Here is a 23,878-nt window from a genome sequence, read left to right as displayed (position 1 = left end):
CCTTCTTAGAAGGCAGGCAGCAACTGCTTTTTCTATTTTGCTTGGGAAAAGACCTCTTTTCTCTTTGTTCCACTCTGACATAAAGCACACAAAAAGCAATTTTGATATCCATGCTCCTAATTAACAGTGTGAAGATCATATGCTCAAAACCCTTCCATTCTCCTTACATAGGATGTTTTAGATTCGGCATCCCAACAGTCACAGGCATAGTGGGCCATCTCATTCTCCATGTGCTGGCGGAAGCGGAGCTTATCTGGAGATACTCCAACCTTCGTGAGGTAGAGGTAGATGCGGCCAATGAAGTAGCCTAATACTGAGTTGTTAATCACACCCTAAAAATCAATGAATAGACAAGTAAATAAGCAAGGAAACATGCAAGGACATAAAAAGGAAACAACACATTCTCTCAAAGGTCAATGTACCATTTTCAATTTACCCCTAATCTATTGAAAAACACAAGGTAAGCTAATTTATCCAGCTTTCAGAACAATCTCAAATACCCAGAATGTGATTGTGGCTATTTTTAAAGAAGTTACTCTCAAGTAAACTAACTGATAAGAACAGTTATTCAACATCTTTCTGCCACACTCACTGGGTCAGCAAAATTTCAGCCCAATACTTCTTATCTTCTGAATATATAGTACTAAAACTGACATTCATAATAATGACCCTACAAAGAGAGAGAGGCAGATTTCTTTCTTCTGAACTAACAAAAGTAGTAATACATGTTGAGAGGAGTTCAATGTATCCTCATCCACTGAAGTTTGTGCACCTCATACTGTATATGTCATTTTATGATTCCAGGACCAGAAGGATCTTAGAAATCATTGAGCCTCATTTCCAACCTGCTACAGGGCTCTCTTCTGCAAAATGGCTGGCAAGTCATAATCCAGTCTCCAGTGGAATATTTTCAGGAGCAGGAAGTTCATTGTTCCCTGGGGCAATTCATTCCATTCTCAGACAGCAGCTACTATTAGAAAGTTTCACTCACTCATTTCTCTAGACAAATGATTAGAGAAATTCTATTCTATGCAAGACTTAATCCCAACTGCTATGCGGAATACAGGAAAGATTAAAACCCAGAGGCCTTGCTTTCTAGGAGTCAAAATGTTTCCCCAAAAGTAATACATGTTGATAAAAGTTGGATTGACAGGGCACAGTTCAGACCAAGATCTTTTTTCCAAGTGATCTGCTAAATATTTTTTTCATGTTAGCTCCCTGGACTGCAAATTGGCATGTTTGGGTAATTTCTTCCCACTATATTAAAAAAAGCGGGGGGAGAGGGGCGCCTGGGTGGCCCAGCGGTTGAGTGTCTACCTTTGGCTCAGGGTTGTGATCCTGGAGTCCTGGGATCAAGTCCTGCATCGGGCTCCCTGCAGGGACCCTGCTTCTCCCTCTGCCTATCTCTGTCTCTCATGAATAAATAAATAAAATATTTTTAAAAAATCTCCTCCCCTTATAATAATAGTGTAGGATAAATATGGTCTAAAAACAAATACTAGGGGATCACTGGGTGGCTCAGCAGTTCAGTGCCCGTCTTCGGCTCAGGGCCTGATCCTGGAGACCTGGGATCGAGTCCCACATTGGGCTCCTGGCATGGAGCCTGCTTCTCCCTCTGCCTGTGTCTCTGCCTCTCTCTCTCTGTGACTATCATAAATAAAAAAACAAAAAAACAAATACTATATAAAAAATAAAATGATCACTAAAATAAATATTTTGTCATCCAGTACACAGAATTTGCTAAGAGCTGTAGGCCCTAATTAAGAATAATCTAAATGAAGTCACTGGTGGAATCTTACCTGATCAACAGCGTCTCCTAAGCGCATTTTTCGAGCAGATTGTCCGCTGACTTGGGCTTTTGCTGAATACAAATAAAGGTGGAGGTCTGCCACATTCTGAAACTTAGGATGTTCCTTCTCACTGGGATCTACAAAGTGCTCAATTTCTGCCATTGTGAATTCCCTGGAAGCAAAAACATAAGGGATAAAAAATAAACAAGACCCTTATTTTCAACTTTACTCTACAATGATATAGGCCCTCATACTACAGGAATCTCTTATCACCAAACAAGAAAATTGTTTCCTAAGGGAATGGTAAAAAAAAAAAAAAAAAAAAAGTTGGATTAAGTTTGTCTGGGTGGCTATTATTTTAAACATATTAATGAAAACTTTACAACTCACTTGAATAGTATTTTAAATAAATATAATACAATCAAACATCCCTCAAATATTAACTCTTGTCTAATGACAAAGATTCTTTACTTGCCCAAATGTTAGTCTCCTGAACCTTTCCTTCTAGGCCCATCTATATACTTCCTTGTAAAATTCAGTTTTAGCAAGAACCCTAATAAGTTATTTTATTTTTAGATTTTATTTTTTATTTATTCATGATAGAGAGAGAGAGAGGCAGAGACACAGGCAGAGGGAGAAGCAGGCTCCACACTGGGAGCCTGACACAGGACTCGATCCCAGGACTCCAGGTTCACTCCCTGAACCAAAGGCAGGGACTAAATCGCTGAGCCACCCAGAGATCCCGATAAGTTAGTTTAACTAGAAATCCCCTCCCACCCCTCCAGCCCCCCCAACCCCAGCTATGTGATCACCTCTGATATCTTTTTTGGGTCCGTCATCCTCCACCATCCCCTAGGTGGTATCTGATCACTCTGGCCTGTGTCCAGCAAGATCCTATTAGGTTGGTTTAGCCAGAAGCCCCCTTACCTTGGCCCTGATATTCCCTTTTAGTAATTTTCTAACCACTGACTCCACTCACCCTGAGCCTTGGCTATGAATCCTCTCTTGTCTATACTATATTCAAAATTGAGCCCTGTTCTATACCGATCTCTTTTCCCCTACTGCAATAGTGTTGAATAAAATCTGTTTCTACCACCTTAACTATTGTCCATCTGTTTTTCCTTCCATACTAGTCACAACAACAAAAGATTATTACTTTCAATGGAAAATAATTTTTATGGGCACCTGGGTGGCTTAGTTGGTTAAGAATCTGCCTTCAGTTCAGGTCATGATCCCAGGGTCCTGGGATCGAGCCCCAACATCAGGCTCTCTGCTCAGTGGAGAGCCTGCTTCTCCCTCTCCCTCTGTCCCTTCCTCATCCCTCCTGTGTTCTTTCTCTCGCTTGCTCTATCTCAAATAAATTTTTTTTAAATAAAGAAAATAATTTTTAAAGAAAAGCTTGATACAGTTTTTAAATATTAGGGAAACTTAAATGTTAGACACAAAAAAGAAATGACATACTGGATAGTGACTTCCAAATAAAATGATTTTCTTTTATAGCACTAGCAAGTCTTTATAAATACTTACTAAGTGAAGTTCCTGATATTTCCTTTTCAAAGAATGGGAAATTAAAAGTGAAGTGAAATTGTTCTTTAGAGCTTTTATAGTAGTTTGGTTTCTTACTTTTTATTGCTCTGAACAAGTAAATGACTGATAATGGCATCATACAGCTGGCTTCTTTAGAGTAACAGCTTTTTGAATAAAATGTTATTCAAGGCAGAGGACATAAGACATGAATTGAACAGGCTTGCATCAAGCTAACTGCATAATGATGAAATAAATATGCATATAGTAATGGTTTCCCAAAGAGATTTCTCTGAATGGCAATTAAGTAGCTATTGGGGGAAAAGTATTTTAAGTTAATTTTATGAGTCAAAATCAAATCTCTCTTCTTTTAACGCACTCCTCCACACACATTTACTAGTGCACTTTCATGATTATCTCAGATGTTTTAGAAGTAATGAAAAATTGCTTAAATGGATTCTAAAAATACATGAAATGCATTGCAAAAGAACTCTGATTTTTAAAATTTTTAATAGTATTTCTTCTTTGGTCCTATAGCACCTATATCTTGTCTTTCAACCACTACCAAACATCATCTGTGTGCAGAGAAATACGATAGAGACAAAGAAGCACAATGTCTATCCTCACATACCTTATAGCCTGGCTGATAGCAAAAGAACATCTAAAATGCAAGATATCAAAATAAGGGCCCTGCCCAGAATCCCCAGATAATCTGCTGCCAGAGCCTTTCCATCTGTTCTGTCAAATAATCCCAGCTCACAGACAGGAGATGGAAATCAACACCAATGGTGATTTTACCAGCGGTCTCTTGTCTTTGAGTTCAGAGACTATACCTGAGCTGTGGAGAACTACAATACATATAGTCTACAAGACAGAAACAGCCAATCAAAATAAAAATAGATTTTTAAAAATTTCACATGAACAGTCTAATACTCCCAACCTAAATAAAAGAAATCATAGCCATGCAAAGACTAATCACTGGACAACTCTAGAAATCAAGAAAGAAATCACAACACTAAACAAATCCTAGCCTTATCTGTGGAACAAAAACCATGGGCATACTAGCTCATGGAAATGAGTGGACTTCTAGTCAGGATCTTACAGATGTATGTAACAAAAAACCAGCCAGAATCCAGGCCAGGATGCTTTAAAGTGAAAATGGCCAAGGAATAAAATATCAAGAAGCTCCACAGACCTTTTACCAGTTACCTCCTAGGATCACTCCTCAGTTCTGAGCTGCTTTGTCAATTTACCACTTTCTAATCCTCAGGCCCCAGGTTTTGCCTTACTTCATGGTCCTTCCGTAACTTCCAAGAGCTGCTCTATATTATATAAATCCTCTCCAAAACACTGGCTTTAGACAAAGTCAGCCTTACCGGGCTTCCTTGGTATTTTGAAAGCATGCTTGCAGACACTACTGGAACAGATGGAAAGCAAAAAACAAAAGGAAAAAGAGTGACAGAAAAACCCAGATGCCAGGAAGTAGAGTAAGACTCAATCCTGTCAAGTTTTTCATTGTTATTATAGCTGATTCAAGTTTCTGAATACCTCTTCTTTCCGCATGAAGGCAGAATCACTCCCACCCCATTTCTCTAAGTCGTGTAAGGTCCTTCCTTCTCTGTGCAGTCTCCCCTTTCTTGACCAGAAGGCTGACCAATCACAGGCCTGAAGAAATAGTTTGGTCAATACATAGGGGTGTTTCCTCAGCAGGTGTCATGGGGATTAAAAGATGAAGCAGATGCTTTGGGTGCTTTGATGTAGAGTCAGTGGCTGGGATGTACTATGACAAGTCTGTGATTATACTGAGTAAGAAAAGAGAGGAGATGGGTGGGGTGATGGAGCTGTAGAAAATCCTTCTGGAGTCTAAGATAGTTAAATTTACCTATGTATCTTATTTTTTATATGGAATTTATTACATCAAGAGATGCTATCAGTAAGAAAATACAAAGAAATCACAAAAAGCTTAAGTCATAGGCAGCTAAATCACAGTAAATTTCTAAAGAAAACTATAACTTATTGCTAATATGCCCTCCCACACATTCCTGGATACATCTGGCAAAGAGAGGTTATTAGAATAGAGACAGGTTTCTCGAGAAGCAAGCCTGCTAGCTGGCCTGCTATACAGGCACCTCAAGTATCTGGAGGAATGTCAACTGGTTATGGAAACACCCTTGGCCCAACTCCAACAGTACTGTTTGCCCTGGACACCCAGCTTGACTCTCCCCTCATGACCATCACCCTGTCCTCACCTCACCCTAGAGTTACATACATCACCACTGCCAGAAAATGCCTTGGTTTAGACAATCAAGATCTTGCCATCCTCTAAACATATGATGAACAAGGGTGAAAGATCATTTTGAAGCAGGTGAGAAACGTGATCTATTCTTTACCTTCCTTCCTTTCCCTCCAAGTTCTCATTAGTTACTCACAACTACCTGATGTCCCAGAGATTACAAACAAAACATAATTTTTTGGACCAAATAAATACATGGTCATGCAAAAATGAAGCAGAATTGTTTCAACACAGAAAGCTTCCCTTTTCCACTCAATGCCAAGCTCATTCATGAATTTTACTGGAGAATTATATGGGCAGTACCTGACTCTGATCAGTCCAGATCGAGGGGAAATCTCATTTCTAAAAGAATTTCCAATCTGAGCAGCAGCAAAAGGCAACTTTCCTTGGTTGAATTCCAAAAGTCTCTTGAAATTCAGGAAAATCCCCTGTGCAGTTTCTGGTCTCAAGTACCTATAAATTTAAATAAATCAGACTGTTAGAAGGAAAGAAATTATGTTTTCCAAAAATCAGAAACTCTAGATACAAATCCTAAAAGTCCTAAATATACTAATTTCACACAAAACAGTACCTATACTTTCTAAAGAAAAGTTTTAAGAGTATTTTCCTTGGTAGCAAACATTCTCAAGCAAGTGTCAGAGCATGAATCAATCAACTGGTATGACAATACTACTATTTACTATTAGAAATGTCTTTTATTTCATCAGTCCAGTGAGTCAAAAGTCAAATACCACATCTCTCTTAATGTCGCTAAAACCTAATTTATCATTTACATGGAGGCAGACAATAATTCAGATTCTTCTGAAAATAAGACTCTAAATATATGCCTGTTAACCCACATATTAGAGAATAGGTGGGTGGCTACAAAGAAGCCAGTATAGGCTCACACTTAACATTAGAGCTCACTCATCACAATCATCACAACAGGCAAATTTCAACGTTTTCCTTATCATTTTCTCCTTTGGTAATTCTACATTTCCAGCCAGAGGCTTCTTCTTTTCTTCTCCGTGTTTTAAAGATACAACCAAGCAAATAAAACATGATAACCATTGCCCTCTTCTCAATTTTACAGGAAATATTCTGTGCAAAAATATCAATTAGGAAAGCTTTCCCAATAGCCTACTTCAAAATATAGTTGTACCCTCTTCTCACTCTAACACACCAACTCCTCATTCTGGTGGCCCTTTCCAGATTTCATCCAAAAGAAGTATAACTACAGTTTATATACATTTTTTTTAAAAAAAGCTGTGAGATTTTCAATTTTTATTTATTTATAAGTAGACTCTACACCCAACATGGGATTTGAACTCATGACCCTGAGATCAAGAGTCGTATGTGTTATCAATTAGCCAGGTACCCCTATGTGCATGATTTATAAGAAGAATGTATAAAATTATGTATTCTTTATTTTTCCATTTTTGAAATAATCACAAAAATTTCTCATATTTAACAGTTGCAGAGTATTCTACTAAAATGATCCACTTTACTATAACTTACTTACTCATCTCAAGTTTTTGGACAGATAGGTTATTTCTACTTTGAATCTATATAGTCTTGATAAACATAGCTTCCTTTCCTTTTGAATTATTTCCTTAGATAAATTTCCAGGAGTGGGATGATAGGTCAGAGGGTCTGGCCCACTTAATGACCTTCTGTATGTACTGCCAAAATGAAAGGCTTATCTTTGGACTCTTTCTATAAAATATCCCAAGTCAACCCAGTGTGTGACTAAAATAATTCCAGTAATACATTCTGTCAAAATTTTTACCATTCTTTCATTTCTACTCCAGAAAACATGATCTATCTAGATTCATCTAACAAAAGCCTACCCCTACCCTCTACTACCCTACAATGAGACTGTAAGAAAAAGATCTCAAGTTATAAAGTGAAATACTTTGGCTAAGTTTGTTAACATGGAGAAGGAATCTGTAAATACACATTCTAGTTCTGGATCATACTGTAAACAGTTTAACAGCTTTCTTTACTGTTAAAACCACATCTTTTAAATAATAAGCTAAATCTAAGTTGTTCAAATATGGTAGACCACTAGTGAAATGCCTGTTTAAATTTAAATTTAATACATTTCAAAGTTGAGGTCCTCAGAAGTACTAACGCCATTTCAATGGCTCAACAGCCATATATGGCTAGTGGCTACCATACTGGACAGTACAGATCACAGAACATTTACACCATTGCAGAAAATTCTATTGGACAGTGTTGATCTGTACTAAATGGTTTCTAAGTCTCCTTCAGCAATAAGTTCAATGACTTTCAAATCATTCTTCAACTATCTCTCCTGCCCTATACAGCTATCACAAGACATAATTATCACAGACCTGTTTATTTTGTGGCAAAAAAAAAAAAAAAAAAATCACACACACACACACAAAAATTTCATTCAAAAATAATTAGAAGGAATGCATTTAAGAATATATGTCATTATTTCTCCTTACTATACTTATCTATACTTTCTATATATATATATCATTTTTCAAAAAATTTCCTTCACTGATTTGATGTTTACTTTTTATTACAAGCAATTTTAGTAATTTCATTACATAAAGAATAAGTGATACATACCCAGGCATGTTTCCTCCAGGCCCAATGAAGGTCTTGAACATTAAGTTAAAAGATACTGGAGGGGAGAGATCATTTCCAGTATTGGGGGATTTTACATTATAGTTCACAAAAAGATCCCCAAGTTCTTGCTGTCCATAGTTATCAAGCTAAAGGATAGGCAGAGAAAATAACGTAAAAGACAGGAAAAAACAGAGCATAAAAGTATTATATATATAAAACCCATCCATCATTAAGTCACCCAAAGTAAGAACATCCAAGTTAATCTAACCTTCAAAAAACTCAAATTAAAACCATAAGCAGCTCACACACACTTTTCACTTATCAGTTTTACCATTTACCACTCTAGAGAAATGGAGTATCTTTCTGGGACTGACCTAAAACTCACATATTCATCATTTCACAAGGGAAGATAAAGAAAAATATCTTTGGTTCAATTATAATAGTTACTCATTGGCAGGAATCTGAAATCATATAAGTTTTCAAAGTTAAATTTTATGACTGTATATTTAAGAGTCAGGTACATACCTCTGTCTATTAATTAAATGTGCACGTACCTTTTCTTTCCCACTAAATATTAAGCTCTTAGAGGTAAAAATTATTTCCTATTCGTGTCTACTTATTCCAGTGTATTTCAATTTTTATACAATGGTAATCATCGTGAAACCCTCTAAAATGGTGCATGACCTCCAAGTCAAAAATTTCAAATGATTATGACAAACCATTTAATACTGAACAATATTTAAAAGTTAAAAAAAAATCTCCTAATAGAAACAAAATCGATAAATCAACTCAAGACCATAAGAACTGAGGCTCTGGAGTCAGAAAAATGTGGATAAACTGCCCAACTCTACCATTTACAGATTGCGTGACTCAAGAGTAAATTCTTACCTAACTACTCTGAGCCTCAATTTGCGTATCTGTGAAATAGGGAAATAGAATCTACTTTACTATGAAGATTAACTACATAAAGTACTTAGCATAGGGCCTGGCACACAGCACATGCTATACCACTTACTAAGTGTTTTGCCAAAATATCTGATTGGGCCTCTAGGCCTGACTACCAAATTATAAGTAATGTAGACATAAAGCAAAATTTAGTGATGTAGAAACATCACTAAAATAATGCAGTCAGCTAAATCCAGATAGTAGAAAACATTAAAGAACAAATGTCTCAAAAAAAAAAAAAGAACAAATGTCTCAACTTCAAAAAATAATTTTTTAAATGAAAATGAAGGAAAATTAGAGATGAAGAACCTACAGATTGCAAGAGATTTAAGAATTATACCAACCACTCATAAAGTATGGACTTAATGTGGATCCCAATTCAAACAGAAAAAAACTGGTTAACATTTGAGAAAATGTAATACAATGATGTTATAGATGTACTTCAAAATAATCCTGGAGAAGATGACAGGAAAGCAGGGAAGGATTCAACAAAATCTGATAAAACTGTAACAGGTTCATGAGTATGTAAGTATTTAATAAACTATTTTCTATTTGTATATGTTTTGAATTTGTCATAACAAAAAGTTTAAAAAATGACTTAATAACTGGTACATGCAGAGATGGGTCAGCACAAATGGACAGAGAAGAAAAACAGTTCTGAGCTGCTGAATCCACTTACAGGAATAAAGCTCTTCCTACCAGAGGGTGAATCAGTGCCTTTTAAGGAAACCATCATGCTGCATAAAGCTGAAAAGGAATCACAGGCACTAACAGGTGGAGAAAACACTATCATTTGATCAAGCAAACAGATGGGCCTTTGGCCATAAATCCACCAGGGCCATTACTGAGACCACAGTCTCCAAATTTTCAATAAAAGTTAGTTACATTGACAGCTTGTACGTACATCTGATATGGCAAATCAAGAAACAGATTGCTCTCTCGGGCACCTGGGTGTCTTAGTTGGTTAAGCATCTGACTCTTGATTTCAGATCAGGTCATGATCTCAGGGTCATGAGATTGAGCCCTACTTTGGGCTCCCGCATTGGGCTACACACTGGGTGTGGAGCCTACTTAAGAGTCTCTCTCCCTTTCCTTTTGCACCTTTCCACACCAGCACATGTGCATTTTCTCTAAAAAAAATCAAAACCAAAAAAACAGATTGTTCTCCTAAGACCATGGATGTGTGAATGAGACAGTGTTCAAACTATAAATGGCTTAATAAACCAGCTAATTACTTCCTGCTCTGACAACTGACTCAAAAATAAATGAAACTGTTAAGATCAAAAACACATATGCACAAAATCTTAGTAAGTCTAACATTCTAAATGGGAAACAGTAATTTAGGGGTAATTAGCAGGGCTTTTCATTTCTTCTTTCTAATAAAGGTCATGCCTTTGGGAAAGAAAGGAAATGAGAAATGAATGCTCAGCTATAATGGTGTCAAAATCCAAGAATTAATTTACTAAACTATGAGCAACAATACTAAAGCAATGAGCTTCAAGCAAAGGAAAAATATACCTCACAAGACGAAAATAAATTGGGAGATGAGTCAACAGCCAAATTAAGAGTTTCTTTCAATTTAAATGAGGAAGGAGAAAATTTCTTAGCTACTGTTAGAAAGCCAGATATCACAGGGAGAAAAAAAATCAGCGTATTTTTAGAAAATAAGGCAGCAGTTCAAAAATACCCAATAAACTGTCATGAGAAAAAAAGCAGAGATAAGGATTCCTATATATAGCCTCACCTATTTATATACCAATATAAAGAAAATATTTATAAATACAGCACGGGTTTCTGTGTGTATGCATGTACATTTTTGCCCAAGTAAATAATATTTAAGAGGTGAGCCTTGGTGGACATGATCAAACATGGTGTTGAAGAAATGTACTTTGCCTTAAATGGATACATGAGGTGACAATATATATACATGGACCTGTGCATCTTCCTGGGGAAAAGAGGTGCAGTTTTCATAACATTCTTTTTTTTTTTAATTCATGAGAGACACAGAGAGAAAGAAAGAGAAAGAGAAAGAGAAAGAGAAAGAGAAAGAGAAAGAGAAAGAAAGAGAAAGAGAAAGAGAGAGAGAGAGAAAGAGAGAGAGACAGAGACAGAGACAGAGACAGAGACACAGGCAGTGGGAGAAGCAGGCTTCCTGCTAGGAGCCTGATGTAGACTCGATCCCGGATCCCAGGATCACGCCCTGAGCTGAAGGCAGGCGCTCAACTGCTGAGCCACCCAGGCATTCCTCATGATATTCTTAAAATGATATGTGACCCCAAAAAAGGATAAGAACTACTTCTGATATAGAGGGTATTCCTGCTCTTGGTAAAAATCAGAACATTATTTCTATGGTCTCTTTTAAGTCTTCCCTAAACTTTGCCAACTTAAACAGAAGTTAAAAAATTTTTAGTCTATAGGAAAAGCAGGGGGCCTGCTCATCATGTTCTAAGAATAATACCATGTAGCCAGGCTCAGTGCAACCAGAAGCAGACAAAGTGGCTGATGAGACAGTGCTCAAAAGAGATCTGCCCCAAAATCTCCACATCAAGACTGAACACTATTCATCACTAGTCATGCCTCTGGTTTTTACTATTAAATCCAGAAAATTGGTTTCCAAGGAGACAGAACAAATTTCATGCCTATTTACACTGAATTGCTAGTTTGGGGTAAAATAAAGTGTTAGTCACAAAAAGTAGAGAGAGAAGAAAACAAAAATTCAGAGAGAGACAGAAGGTAATTCCCCTTCCTTACAATCGTGGCCTGGGTCAGCACAATGTGGAATTCAACAGTCACTAAACACTGAAAGACAACACCTACCTGAGTTGCTATGATAACATCTCTAAAGTACTCACCTGAGCCAAGACACTTTCCATCTCTGATTTCTTCTCAGCAGAACACTTCTTATCAGACATCAATTTCTGTAAATGAGCTATAAGAACAGTGTTGGTACATGTCAATTTCAATCAATGGATAAAAGGACAATGTACTTTGAGTTTCAGTGCTGGAAAGGTAAGAAAATGAATACAAGGATAATGTTCTTACTTTATATAAATTCCATGGCTGATTTTACAGGGAGAATCGTGATGCTACCTTGATTCTTTTGCTAACTTAGAATTTCTAATTATCATATACTACTTTTTGTTAAATAAGGGACTTGGGTTGTATAGGCATACCTTGGAGATAGTGTGGGTTCAGTTCTAAACCACCACAATACAGCAAATATTTCAATAAAGCAAATCAAATGAACATTTTGGTTTCCCAGTGCATATAAAAGTTGTTTGCACCATACTGTACTCTGTTAAACATGCAATAGCATTATATCTTTAAAAAAGTATACTTTTATTAAAATATATATTACTAAAAAAAAATGCTAACCATCACCTGAGCTTTCAATGAGTCCTAATCACTGAACACCATAACAAATATAATAATAAAGTTTGAAATATTGCAAGAATTACCGAAACATGAGAGAGACAAAGTGAGCAAAAGCTGTTGGAAAAATAGCACTGATAGACTTGCTTCACAAATTGACCTTTGATTTGTAAAACACATAGTATTGTAAAGCACAGTAAGTGGAGTGCAATATGAGGTCTGCTTGTATGTTTAATTACAATCTATGCACTTTACTCTGTGTTATGCCCAAAAAAAATTTTAATAGAAAAAATGAGTATACACGCTGCCAAAGCAAGCTCATAGAAAAAAATGAGAAAAGTTTAATCTAAACCCTTTGTTTTGATCATTTTTACTTGGAAGAACATTTATCTGAAGTGAAAAAACCATACCTTTTAAAAGATGGTCAGCACGAAAACACTCTCCATTTTTTACGTCTTTCACCATGAAGTCTGCAAATTTGTCTACATGGCCAGAGGTCCTAAGTTAACAAATGCCAAGCCAATTGGTTATTTTCATACAAATTAATACATAGACTTTACCTCCTAAGACAATAGTATATCATGCTTAAATAGTATATCATGCATCTGTGTATATCAAAGATGGAAACTCCCATATATATATATATAGTGATACATCCATGGTAGATAATAATTTAGGCCAGAGAAAATTCTTCCTCAAATCTATCCCCACCCTTTCCCCAAGCTCTTCCTTTCCACAGGAAAAAGACTTCAACTGGATTACACTGTTTTACAAGCTGTCATAAAGTACGTGCTATCTTACAGAATCAATTAATTCAAGAGTTAAATCAATTAATTAATTACATAATGAATTAATTACTAATGCTTAGATCCCATTACTAGTGATCTAAGCAAAGGTCAAAATCATGGGGAACTTGACTAGGAAAGAATTCATGATAAATCTTAAGGAAAGCGTCTTCTGCCACTGAACACTATAGGGACACTGGCATTATCTCTTACACAGTTCCTATTAGTGGAGCAAGTAGCTAAGGAAAAGGTTGTCTTGATCTTTTAGATCCATCATCAGGAATTCATCTTGTTTTTATTGGCTGAAATTACTGAGAGAGCCCAAAGGATCTAAACAGTGAAAATGGGCTCTTTACCAGGCAGCATTAAATGAAATGATGAGGAGCACCTGGGTGGCTCAATCAGTTAAGCGTCAGCCTTCAGCTCAGGCCATAATCTCAGGGTCCTGGGATCGAGCCAAGCATCAAGGTCCCTGCTCAGCAGGGAGTCTGCTTGTCCCTCTCCCTCTACCCTTCCTCCCCACTCATGAGCACACTTGTAGGCTCTGCCTGTCAAATAAATAAATAAAATCTTTTTAAAAATACAATGAAGTGATGAGAGATACAAAATGTAAGAATTCTTCTTCTTTCATTTTATATTCTACAAATCCTGCCCTGATTTCAATGTTAGTAGGAATGACCTAAATTTCTGCACTAACACTTCAGCACAAATAGTAATTATAAGTGTATACACACCTTTGCCCAGAACTTCTAAAAACTTAGAGTAAGGAAATAATCACATATACATAAAATCCATCAGGATGTTCAATGGACTCAAACATCAGAAACAAATTTTTTTTTTTTAAGATTTGAGAGTGAGCACACACATACATGAAAATGAGGGCAGGGGCGGGGGTGGGGGGAGAGAGACACACCTCACACAGGCTCCCTGCTGAGCACAGAGCCTGCCGTGGGGCTCAATCCCAGGATCTTGAGATCATAACCTGAGCTGAAACTAAAGAGTTGGCCGCTTAACCAACTAAGCCACCCAGGTACCCAAGGAACAATTTAAATGCCTACAATATGGCACTAGCTAAAGAAACTGTGGTATATCTATAAGAAAATATTATGCTGTCATTAAAAATGCTTTAGGAGAATATTAATATTTAATGATATAAGTAAATGTTCACCTATATTACATTAAAAAAGCAGTGTGCTAACACTGATGTATATACAAGGACTTACAAAGAAACACTGATGTATATACAAGGATTTACAAAGAAAGAAGACAATAAGGATAAACACAATAATTTTGACATGGCTGTCTATAAACATTAGGTGTATATTTTGTTTTTCTTTATGTTCTACATTTTTACAATGAATATGTTTGGTAATCAGAAGTTACTTAAATACACATATTAATGAATTTCAGCCGCCAAAGTAGAAATCTTACTTTAAAACTGGCTCAGGAGTGAGCATGGTACAATCAATCTCCAGGATCTGTTCCTCTTGGATAAAGTGCTGCCTCCAGGTCTGAATAATATTGTTCTTCAAAGCACATCCAACTGGCCCAAAATCATACAGACCACTAACACCTATAAAATATGAACAAGGAACTTTACCTTGTCACTGTCAGCAAATGAAAGTGAGGAGACATGAAAAACTGTAAAACTTCACATATTCCCTAAAAAGGTATTAAAGTCAATAATTCAAGCCCCTCAATATAGAAAAGCCTTACTTCCAGCTAGCTACAGAAGTAAAATTAAAAACTCTTGCTTCATTTACTATCTCCATATCAAGAATTTCAAGTAGGATTAGTAAAAAACTAAAGGGAAAAGATGTTCCTCCATATATGAGAAACAATGAAAAACAGACTACAGTTTTCTGCCATAGAACTAACTTGTTGCATCAGCTGATAACAATGATGAATTTTAGCACCCAATTCTCTAATTTATTCTTGGATATATGAGCCACTATATTTAAACCTCAAAAACCAAACTCGAATCAAGTTTCAATGGTAAAGTACTGAAAGTCTAACACCGGTATAATGATCTCCACTGACTATGAAAGATACTACTGCACATTTAATCAGGGAATTATCTTTGCCTATACCTTCATACAATGTTCAGAAGGATGCAGATTTACCTATATATCCATGAAGAATGTTTTCTCCTGACAGTTGTCATGAAGAATAATCTAGGGACCCTGGCTTATCACTGCCCTTGTGTGGAGAGGCACAGTACAGTAGTTCAGTGTTACAACGGCCCCTGACTGCTCCTAAGAAGAGTCTATCTGATAGGCACAGGGACATATTAAATGCTTACTACTTGGCCTCCTAACAATTCCCTACATCCTAATGGAAAAAAGCAGTCTTTGAGAATAAGTAGAGTAGAAAGAAATAAACAGATTTTACACCAAGTGGCCAATTTTAAACAAACAAGGGCAAAATACTGTTTTATGTGACCTGATACAATTAGGTATCAATTGAAAAGCCAAGTTTTTTTATTTAAGAATATTAAACCAACCAACAACACAACTGCTCTATCATTAATCCCCTACCTCCATAAATAGCAAAAGCTTGATCGTAGAAAAACCTCCTTTTCAGGGTATCTTCCATTTTTGCTCTGTCTACAATGTCATCTTTGGGTTGTAATGCTAGCTCCTGTAAGGGATTTTTAAATAGAAAACGTGTGATTAGGGATGAGAAGAAACATAAATTTATATATGTGAATTCCACTGATTCCGTAGCCAAATTCAATATAAAATTTAACAGACAAAATTTTGATAACTTTAAAAAATAAAATCCTTAGGGTTTTTTCCCCTTTTAATTGCAGAAAAGATACCTTTAATTATTTAGGAATAGGAAGACTAAGCTTACTTAGATGCAGATACTGATAAGCAATATCTGAATTTTTAATGGATCACTGTAGTGAGACTTGGAACTCCAAACTATTTCAGTTTGGTGATGGGAGATTTATTGTTTGAAAGATTTGAGAAGAGGTATCAGATAGATACACCCTTTCCTTAAAAGAAAAAATATTTAATACATAACCATTATTTCCAAGCATAGAATTCATAAGGAAGGGCAAGAACAAAACAAAACGAAACAAAACGAAGAGCAAACACAATGCCTTCCAGGGAAATTCATGAAGTGTATCAAATCCAGGATTCTGGGGAGGGGTAGGTCAGAAGTCATAGAGGCTTCACAGACAACGTGATGTTGTAAGAGACGGTGTGAAAGCATGAGAAATCTGCCAGGTAGAGGAGGAGAAGCCATGCTGGATAAATAGAGATAAAGCAAATGATACTTGCTCAGAAACTTTTTTAGGTCTTTCCCACCTAAAGAGATTAAATAAAGATGAACAATCCTGTACCTATTTACATTCTCCTTTTAGGATCCCAAGACTCACCTTTGCTTCCAGAACCCTCTTCCGGGCTTTGAGCTCAGCTACAGCTCTGTCTACATCTACTTGGGGTGCTTTATCTTCTTTCAGTTTTCGTACAAGATCTCCCTAAGTCAACAAAGACAGTTTATATTCAGGATTGGTTTCAAAAGTCAAAAAAGTAATGAATGTGTTTTTAAGCATGTCTTTTTAAAAAGTATCTGTGTAAGAATGTTTATTATGTGAGATGTCATTATAAATAACTGAAGGTCTTTGCCCTTAGCATTTATAATCCAGCAAAATACACAAAGTATACAAATAACTATGTTCTAAGGGTGATTAGTACTAGTGTGCTTTTTTCTTTTTTCCTTTTGAGAGAGGAGACAGGTGGAAAAGGAGGAGAGGAAAGCATTGATAAAAACTATGAAACAAGGTTAGTACTGAGAACGCAACCAATAAATAAACGACTCTCCCAGGCGGCCCGGGTGGCTCAGCGGTTTAGCACTGCCTTCAGTCCAAGGCATGATCCTGGAAACCCCGGGATCGAGTCCCACTTCAGGCTCCCTGCATGGAGCCTGCTTCTGCCTCTGCCTGTGTCTCTGCCTCTCTCTCTCTCTGTCTCTCAGGAATAAATAAATAAAACCTTAAATAAATAAATCAATAAACAAACAAACGACTCTCCCCTCTCCTGAATCTCTCTCTTACCTACAAAAACAACCCTTTTGGTTTCCCACCTACTTTGACCATTTCTTCTTAGTCACAACTGACTCAATTCCTCTGCTCTGTTCTTGGTAGAATTTTTCCTTGCTAATTACTCTAGAATACCGCATTCACTTCCAACAACCTACCACCTATATACTGATTCCCATACTCATGGTAATGTGGTGAAATAAGTAATCTGAAAAAGCAAACAAACAGAACATTACCTACATGACCTAGAAAACTTCAAGTCGAGAAATTAAAGTTGTCAAATTGATAGAGCCTTTGAGTTCCCAAAGGAAGTAACTGCCCTCTAGAGAAGCAGACCTTCCACACAGGCCTTTTAGGATTCCACAGATCAAGGTAACCAAAATAATAAGCATTCAATTCAAAATTTAAAAACCCATTGCAGAAAAAAGCCACTATAGGGGAGACTCACTGGAAATGACAACAGAATTAGACCCTCGAAAGTATTAAAATGATCAAATACAATTGTTAAATGCTCAGGACATTAAAAAAAAAAAAAGTCAAAAACAGGAGCAAAGAACAGACTATAAGAAACAATCAGGAAACTTGCAAAAGAACTGCACAGGTTCAGGTCTAAAAGAGACAACAAAAGGGTGAGGAAGGGGCAAAATGGGTGAAAGGGAGTGGGAGACAGAGGCTTCTAGTTATGGAATGAATATGTCACAAGAAAAAAAGAGCATAGAGAATACAATCAATTGTATTACAACAGCATTATATGGTGACAGATGGTAACTACACTTGCATAGCATAACGTATAAACTTGTCAAATTACTACTTTGTACACCTATATAACGTGTGTCACCTACACGTCAAAATAAGTAAATAAATAAATAAGCAAAGAAAACGAATCACGTAGATCATCTAGAAATAAATCACTGAAATTAAAAACTCACTGGACAGGTTAAATAGGAGATCAAAGTTTAAGAGAGAATTAGTGATTTACAGTACAGTACAGATCTAAAGAAATTATCCATGCGTAATCCATTTAATGGAGCAGAGAGACAAAGATTTAAAAATACAAACAGGGCAATGAGACACAGAAAAAAGACAGTCTGACACTCATCCAACCAGAATTCTCAAAGAAAATAAAGAAAATCCATAAGAGGTTCTATTTGAAAAGATAATGAGGGATGCCTGGGTGGCTCAGCAGTTGAGCATCTGCCTTCAGCTCAGGGCGTGATCCTGGCATGATCCTGGCATGATCCTGGAGTCCCGGGGATCAAGTCCCACATCAGGCCCCCTGCATGGAGCCTGCTTCTCCTCCCTCTGCCTAGGTCTCTGCCCCTCACTCTGTTGTCTCTCTTGAACAAATAAAATCTTAAAAAAAAAAAAAAGAAAGATAATGACTATGAATTTTTCTATAATTGCTCAAACACTTGAATTCTCAGATTTAGGAAGCACCATAAAATCCAAACTATATACAAAACAAAAACCTACATCTAGACAAGTCTGTAAAACATTGTATTTATGAGGAATTAAAGACTTTTTAGAGGTTTTATGCCCTCTAGCTAATTGTGAAATCCTGAGCAAGCTGATACCTTTTTGAGCTTCTTTCCTCAACTGTTCAATACTCCCTGAACTGATGACAATACTCACTGAACTGTTATAAAGAGTGAATAAAACAATTTAAGTACGATATTTTTTTTAATTTTTTTAAATTTATTTATTTATGATAGTCACAGAGTGAGAGAGAGAGAGAGGCAGAGACATAGGCAGAGGGAGAAGCAGGCTCCATGCACCGGGAGCCCGACATGGGATTCGATCCCCGGTCTCCAGGATCGCGCCCTGGGCCAAAGGCAGGCGCTAAACCACTGCGCCACCCAGGGATCCCAAGTACGATATTTTTAATAGCACCTATCACTGAACTGTTATAAAGAGTGAATAAAACAATTTAAGTACGATATTTTAATAGCACCTAACCTTTATTAGACACAAAAAATTATAGTTATCGTGCTATAAAACACCCCAACTTTGAAGTGGCTGAGTTACTTTTCAAATACTTCAAATCCAACTAGTTTATAACTAAATTATTTTTCTCTGCCCTACACTTGTTCCTTCTTTTCCTTCTTTTAAGTATTGCCTTCCATTTGTTAACAACAACCAAATCTACCATTTCCCAAACAAGAAACATCAAGTTATCCTTCTTTATCTCCAATATCTGGTCATTTTCAAATTTCAATCTACTCTCTCCCTTTTATACCCCAAAATGAGATTGCTAAAACATTATAAGGTTCTCATCCAAAAGTGTCTATGCTAAGATACACCGCAACCTACTCTAATTCATGTCATTTCTCTCCCACCTTTGTAAATCTTTTCACAAGCACAAAGCATTTCTAATTTTGTGACTGTTCCTACTCCCAAGCCTTCAATAATGTTTACTTTCAGGGTAGATATTTTGTATGAATTTCATTGTTGGAGAATAATGGGGAATTTCAAAATATCTGATGTAAAAGGGGACACTGCGTGTGTCAAATATTTGTTGACTGATATCACAACCTAAACCTAGCAAAGTACAAAGCACTTATGATGCAGTAAATATCTACTGACTTATTTCTTTACTCACTCAGTGGTTCTTTTCCTTTCCTCTACCTATCAGAACACCTATCTTACAAATGTTCACTAACAGAGCTTTTGATGAGGATAAGAACTATGTGAGAGCCTTTGTTTTGAAAAGCAGCAAATGGTAGTTCTTTTTGAATGTCTGAAACAAGCAAGTAGTTCTGAATGTCTATCCTCCATGTGTCAAAGGTTAGCACTCCCACACACTTAATCTACCTTTTCTTTTGAAACTTCTAAGAGAACACTAGCAAGCAAAGCCACAAATAAAGGAAGGGAAATTTTTAAATAAATTCCCCTAAAACAATTTTTTGGGGGTCTTTTAAGGTTCTAGCACAGAATACATGCAACAAAGAAAGTGTAACTATTAAAAAAAAAAAAAAAAGTACGAGTGAGGACTCCTACACTGAGTTAATCCTTTGTAAAACGCAGTAAAGAAAGGAAATAATAAAAAAAGAAAAAAGAAAAAAAGAAAGGAAATAATCATGCTTATCCTAAATAATAGAATAATTAAACCATGATTTATAATGATCCAATCCTGAAAACAGAAGAATTGGAGGTGATCTAAACATGGAATACAGATAGAGTCCTATTTTCTAATTCTTTTTCTCCCTTCTCTGTTCACCACTCAATTATATTTTGGGTTGTGCTTGCATGCATGCATTGGGTGTGCTGAATGAAGGTGACATGAAATATCATGACTATCTCTAAACCACCCTTAAGATAAAGTTTAGTTCCTGGATAAATTCCTACCATAAAGACATATATTAGAACTAAGAGCCTGCAATCATTAAACAGAGTAGCTATTACATAAATCATTCCAAGGGATCTTTTTCACAGATCCTTCATATATATCATGGTACATATTCAGCCAGCCAAAAAAAACCAACAAGAAAACATTTCCTCACCTAGCTTTACTTACACATATGTAGGTAGAAAACTCTTGTTAAGATTGAGTTCATCTCAGATTCCCAAATGTTTTATAATCATTGGCAGAAACGTCATAAACTTTTCATTTTCCCTTTGTGGATTAAGCAAGAGCTTTAGTGGGCACTCTTAGTCTAGAAAATCAAAGCAGAGAAAAATCCAGGGCTCTTCACCCTAAGTCTTATTACTACTACAACGATGTGAGTTTCATCTGTCTTCCCAATCACAGCAAAAGAAAATTTGAAATACTAAAACACAAGTAATATTATTCACCCACCTACCACTATTCCTACCATTAGCGTGGAAGACAGTAAATCATTACAAAAGACCTCCCAAGAAAGCACCAAAAAGGCTTTTCTAGTATCCTATCTCACCAAATTCAGACATCAATCCTCCCCTAAAGGTGCAGAATGTTATCAAACTGGCAATCACAAGAAAATGTGAGCTCCATGCCAGCAATGGTTTGGTAAAACTAGCATCCCAATAAACTACAATCATCTCAGAGCAATACCTAAGTTAGCAAGAACTTACTCACTATATGTACTGTTGGCAACATTCTCAGCACTTCACATGAACTATCTCATTTTAATGTTTTCCTGAACAGCTGAACATCAGCTAATAGATCCAAACTCTAGAAATACAACTACATTTTTTAAAAAGATTTATTTACTTATTTGAGAGAGAGAAAGAGAGAGCTGGGGAAGTGGGGCAGAGACAGAAGAGGGAAGGAGATAATCTTAAGCAGACTCCCCACTGAGCACAGAGCCTGACACAGGGCTTGATCCCAGGACCCTGAGATCATGAGCTGAAATCAAGAGTCAGACACTTAACCAACTGAGCCACCCTATAGCCTACACTTTTATAACTAGACACAGCAACACAAAAATATACAAAGGTATAAAGAGACCCAACCAGCAATTCTGCAAAAACGTTGATCTTGACAGTTTAAAAGAAAAAAAAAAAAAAAAAAAAAAAAAAAGGTTTACAACAGGTTAAAAAAAAACAAAAAGGTCCTTCTTGGCTGCTTTTCTCCATATTAATTACTATGGTAGAGCATCAAGCAATATCCACCAAAATCATTTGAGTGACCTCTTAATTCCAAGCAATGAAACTGAAACTATATCACCAAATCTCTACACCAGTTCCTCCCTAAATCTCCAGATCAAATGAAAGTCATCTCAATAGATCCTGTTTGTATTGAGACTTGAGATACATATTTCTTCAGCTACAGAATCTCACTTCCTGTTTAGACAAAGCTCGGGGTGGGGAAGCAATCTTGACAAGAAAGTGTGATCAACACAATTAAATGCTGAAGATAGGTAAAATGATGATCATTGAAAAGTACCTGTTAGGGTTCCAGACAAGGGCAGTAGTAGAGCCAAAGGCAGAGAGCAGTGGAAAAAATGAATGAGAAATGAGAAAGTGGAGACAATGAGAGGATAGGAGAAAACACTGAGCTGTAAAGGGAAAAAACAGGCTGAGGGGAATGGGAGCTTGTGGGGGGCTGCATTCCAGACAAGGGCCCAAATCTGTCTTCATATAAATCAGATACTTCCATTCCTCTAAAACATCAGTTCCACAATTTCTTGGTCTTAGAACCTCTTTATACAGTTAAAAATTACTGAGGATCCCAAAAAGTTTTTGTTGTTGTGGGCTATTTTTACCAATTTTTACTATATTAGAAATTAAAATGCAAATTTAAAATATTAATTCATTTAAATAATAAAAGCTCAATATGTGCCAATGTGCTAACAGTAACATTTCTGTGAAAATAATTGTATTTTCCAAAACGAAATAAAAAGTGAGAGTGGGTTTTATAATTTTGCAAATCTCTTTATTTCTAGCTTAACAGAAGATAGCTAGATTTGCATATCTGCCTCTCTTGCAATATACCATTTTAATGGTGAAGTATACAAAGAATGTCGTAAGTTAGAAAAGGGAGAGTTTTAAAAGCTTTTTGAAATAACTGTGGATATTCTTCTTTTAGACTATACCAAAATTCTGACAAGTGGTAGTTTCTTAAAGGTTATTTCTAAAAGGTTACTAGCAATGTGAAATTGGAAGCTATACCAATGAACTTTTTATACTCTGTTACATTAAATCCATTAATGTATCTTAGACTCTGAAAAAATCTTTTACCAATACTTGATTCTATAACATCATGCATTGATCATTTGGAAAATATTAGATAACTGAGTAATGTAGATCTTCTAGATACTGACCCATTTATTACACTATATCAAAAAAAGTACATTTGTTAATAACACTACTCATCCCATCAGAAAAGTCTGTTAAGTACTGTGAAGCTGCCAAGCTCATGCAGCAGGTAAGGTTTCCAAAATTCTAAAATTAACCAAAAACCTGATTCAAGTATTGCCTACAAATACTATCAGTTGTTTTCTTGAAATCACAGGCACACTTCACTCATTTTTCAGAAAATGAATGCTTAGTATCCAAAGTGAATTAGACAAATAGTGTTCCATGAAAATAAGACAGTTCAGCTTGCAACTCAATCATACAAGTGTTTTTCCTCAATCATATTTCTGTATGCTTTATGCATATTTCCATTTTGTCACACAGAACACCAAAAAGGTGTATGAACAAAGGTCTGGATTTAACAAAATTAATAATTTTTGCTGCTCCATCAAAGACACTCTAAAGCAAAACTTTTTTTTCTTTTTTACCTGTTAGGTTGTAACAGAGAATATGACTTAGGGTCCTCATTTGTTTAATGCTAAGGCAGTTTTATCCACTACTGCTTTTACATCTTCTGTACAAATAACGCTACAGTAAAAAATGAAAATAACATTTCAATTTTATTATGAAAATGGCTTTGACTTTGAGGACCTCCAAAGGTTTGCAGATCAGAGAACCACTGCCCTGGAGCAACTGTTCCCAAGCGAAGACACTCCAAATGGAGTTTTTTCCAAAATATGGTAAATGGGGAAAAAAAGACAATGTATTAGATCTTTCTTCAAACCTAGAGCTATTAAATATTAAAACCTAAATAAAGATTTAA

The 23,878-nt window shown here is 36.2% G+C and overlaps 1 protein-coding gene across 1 annotated transcript in view; it reads right to left on the bottom strand.

Moving 5' to 3' along the window:
- The window catches only part of GARS1 (glycyl-tRNA synthetase 1), a 47,605-nt gene that overhangs the window by 19,795 nt on the left and 3,932 nt on the right, over positions 1-23,878 (bottom strand). The window contains exons 2-10 of the mRNA XM_026019087.2: positions 16,678-16,779; positions 15,827-15,929; positions 14,721-14,862; positions 12,915-13,003; positions 11,985-12,061; positions 8,188-8,333; positions 5,911-6,060; positions 1,800-1,962; positions 168-332 (exon numbers count right to left, since the gene is read on the bottom strand). Coding sequence (XP_025874872.2) covers positions 168-332; positions 1,800-1,962; positions 5,911-6,060; positions 8,188-8,333; positions 11,985-12,061; positions 12,915-13,003; positions 14,721-14,862; positions 15,827-15,929; positions 16,678-16,779 — 1,137 coding nt within the window. The remainder of the gene's footprint in view (positions 1-167; positions 333-1,799; positions 1,963-5,910; positions 6,061-8,187; positions 8,334-11,984; positions 12,062-12,914; positions 13,004-14,720; positions 14,863-15,826; positions 15,930-16,677; positions 16,780-23,878) is intronic.

Source organism: Vulpes vulpes, chromosome 7 (assembly GCF_048418805.1).
Source record: "Vulpes vulpes isolate BD-2025 chromosome 7, VulVul3, whole genome shotgun sequence".
In the NCBI taxonomy this organism is placed as follows: Eukaryota; Metazoa; Chordata; class Mammalia; order Carnivora; family Canidae; genus Vulpes; species Vulpes vulpes.
This window is presented reverse-complemented; position numbering and strand designations above follow the sequence as displayed.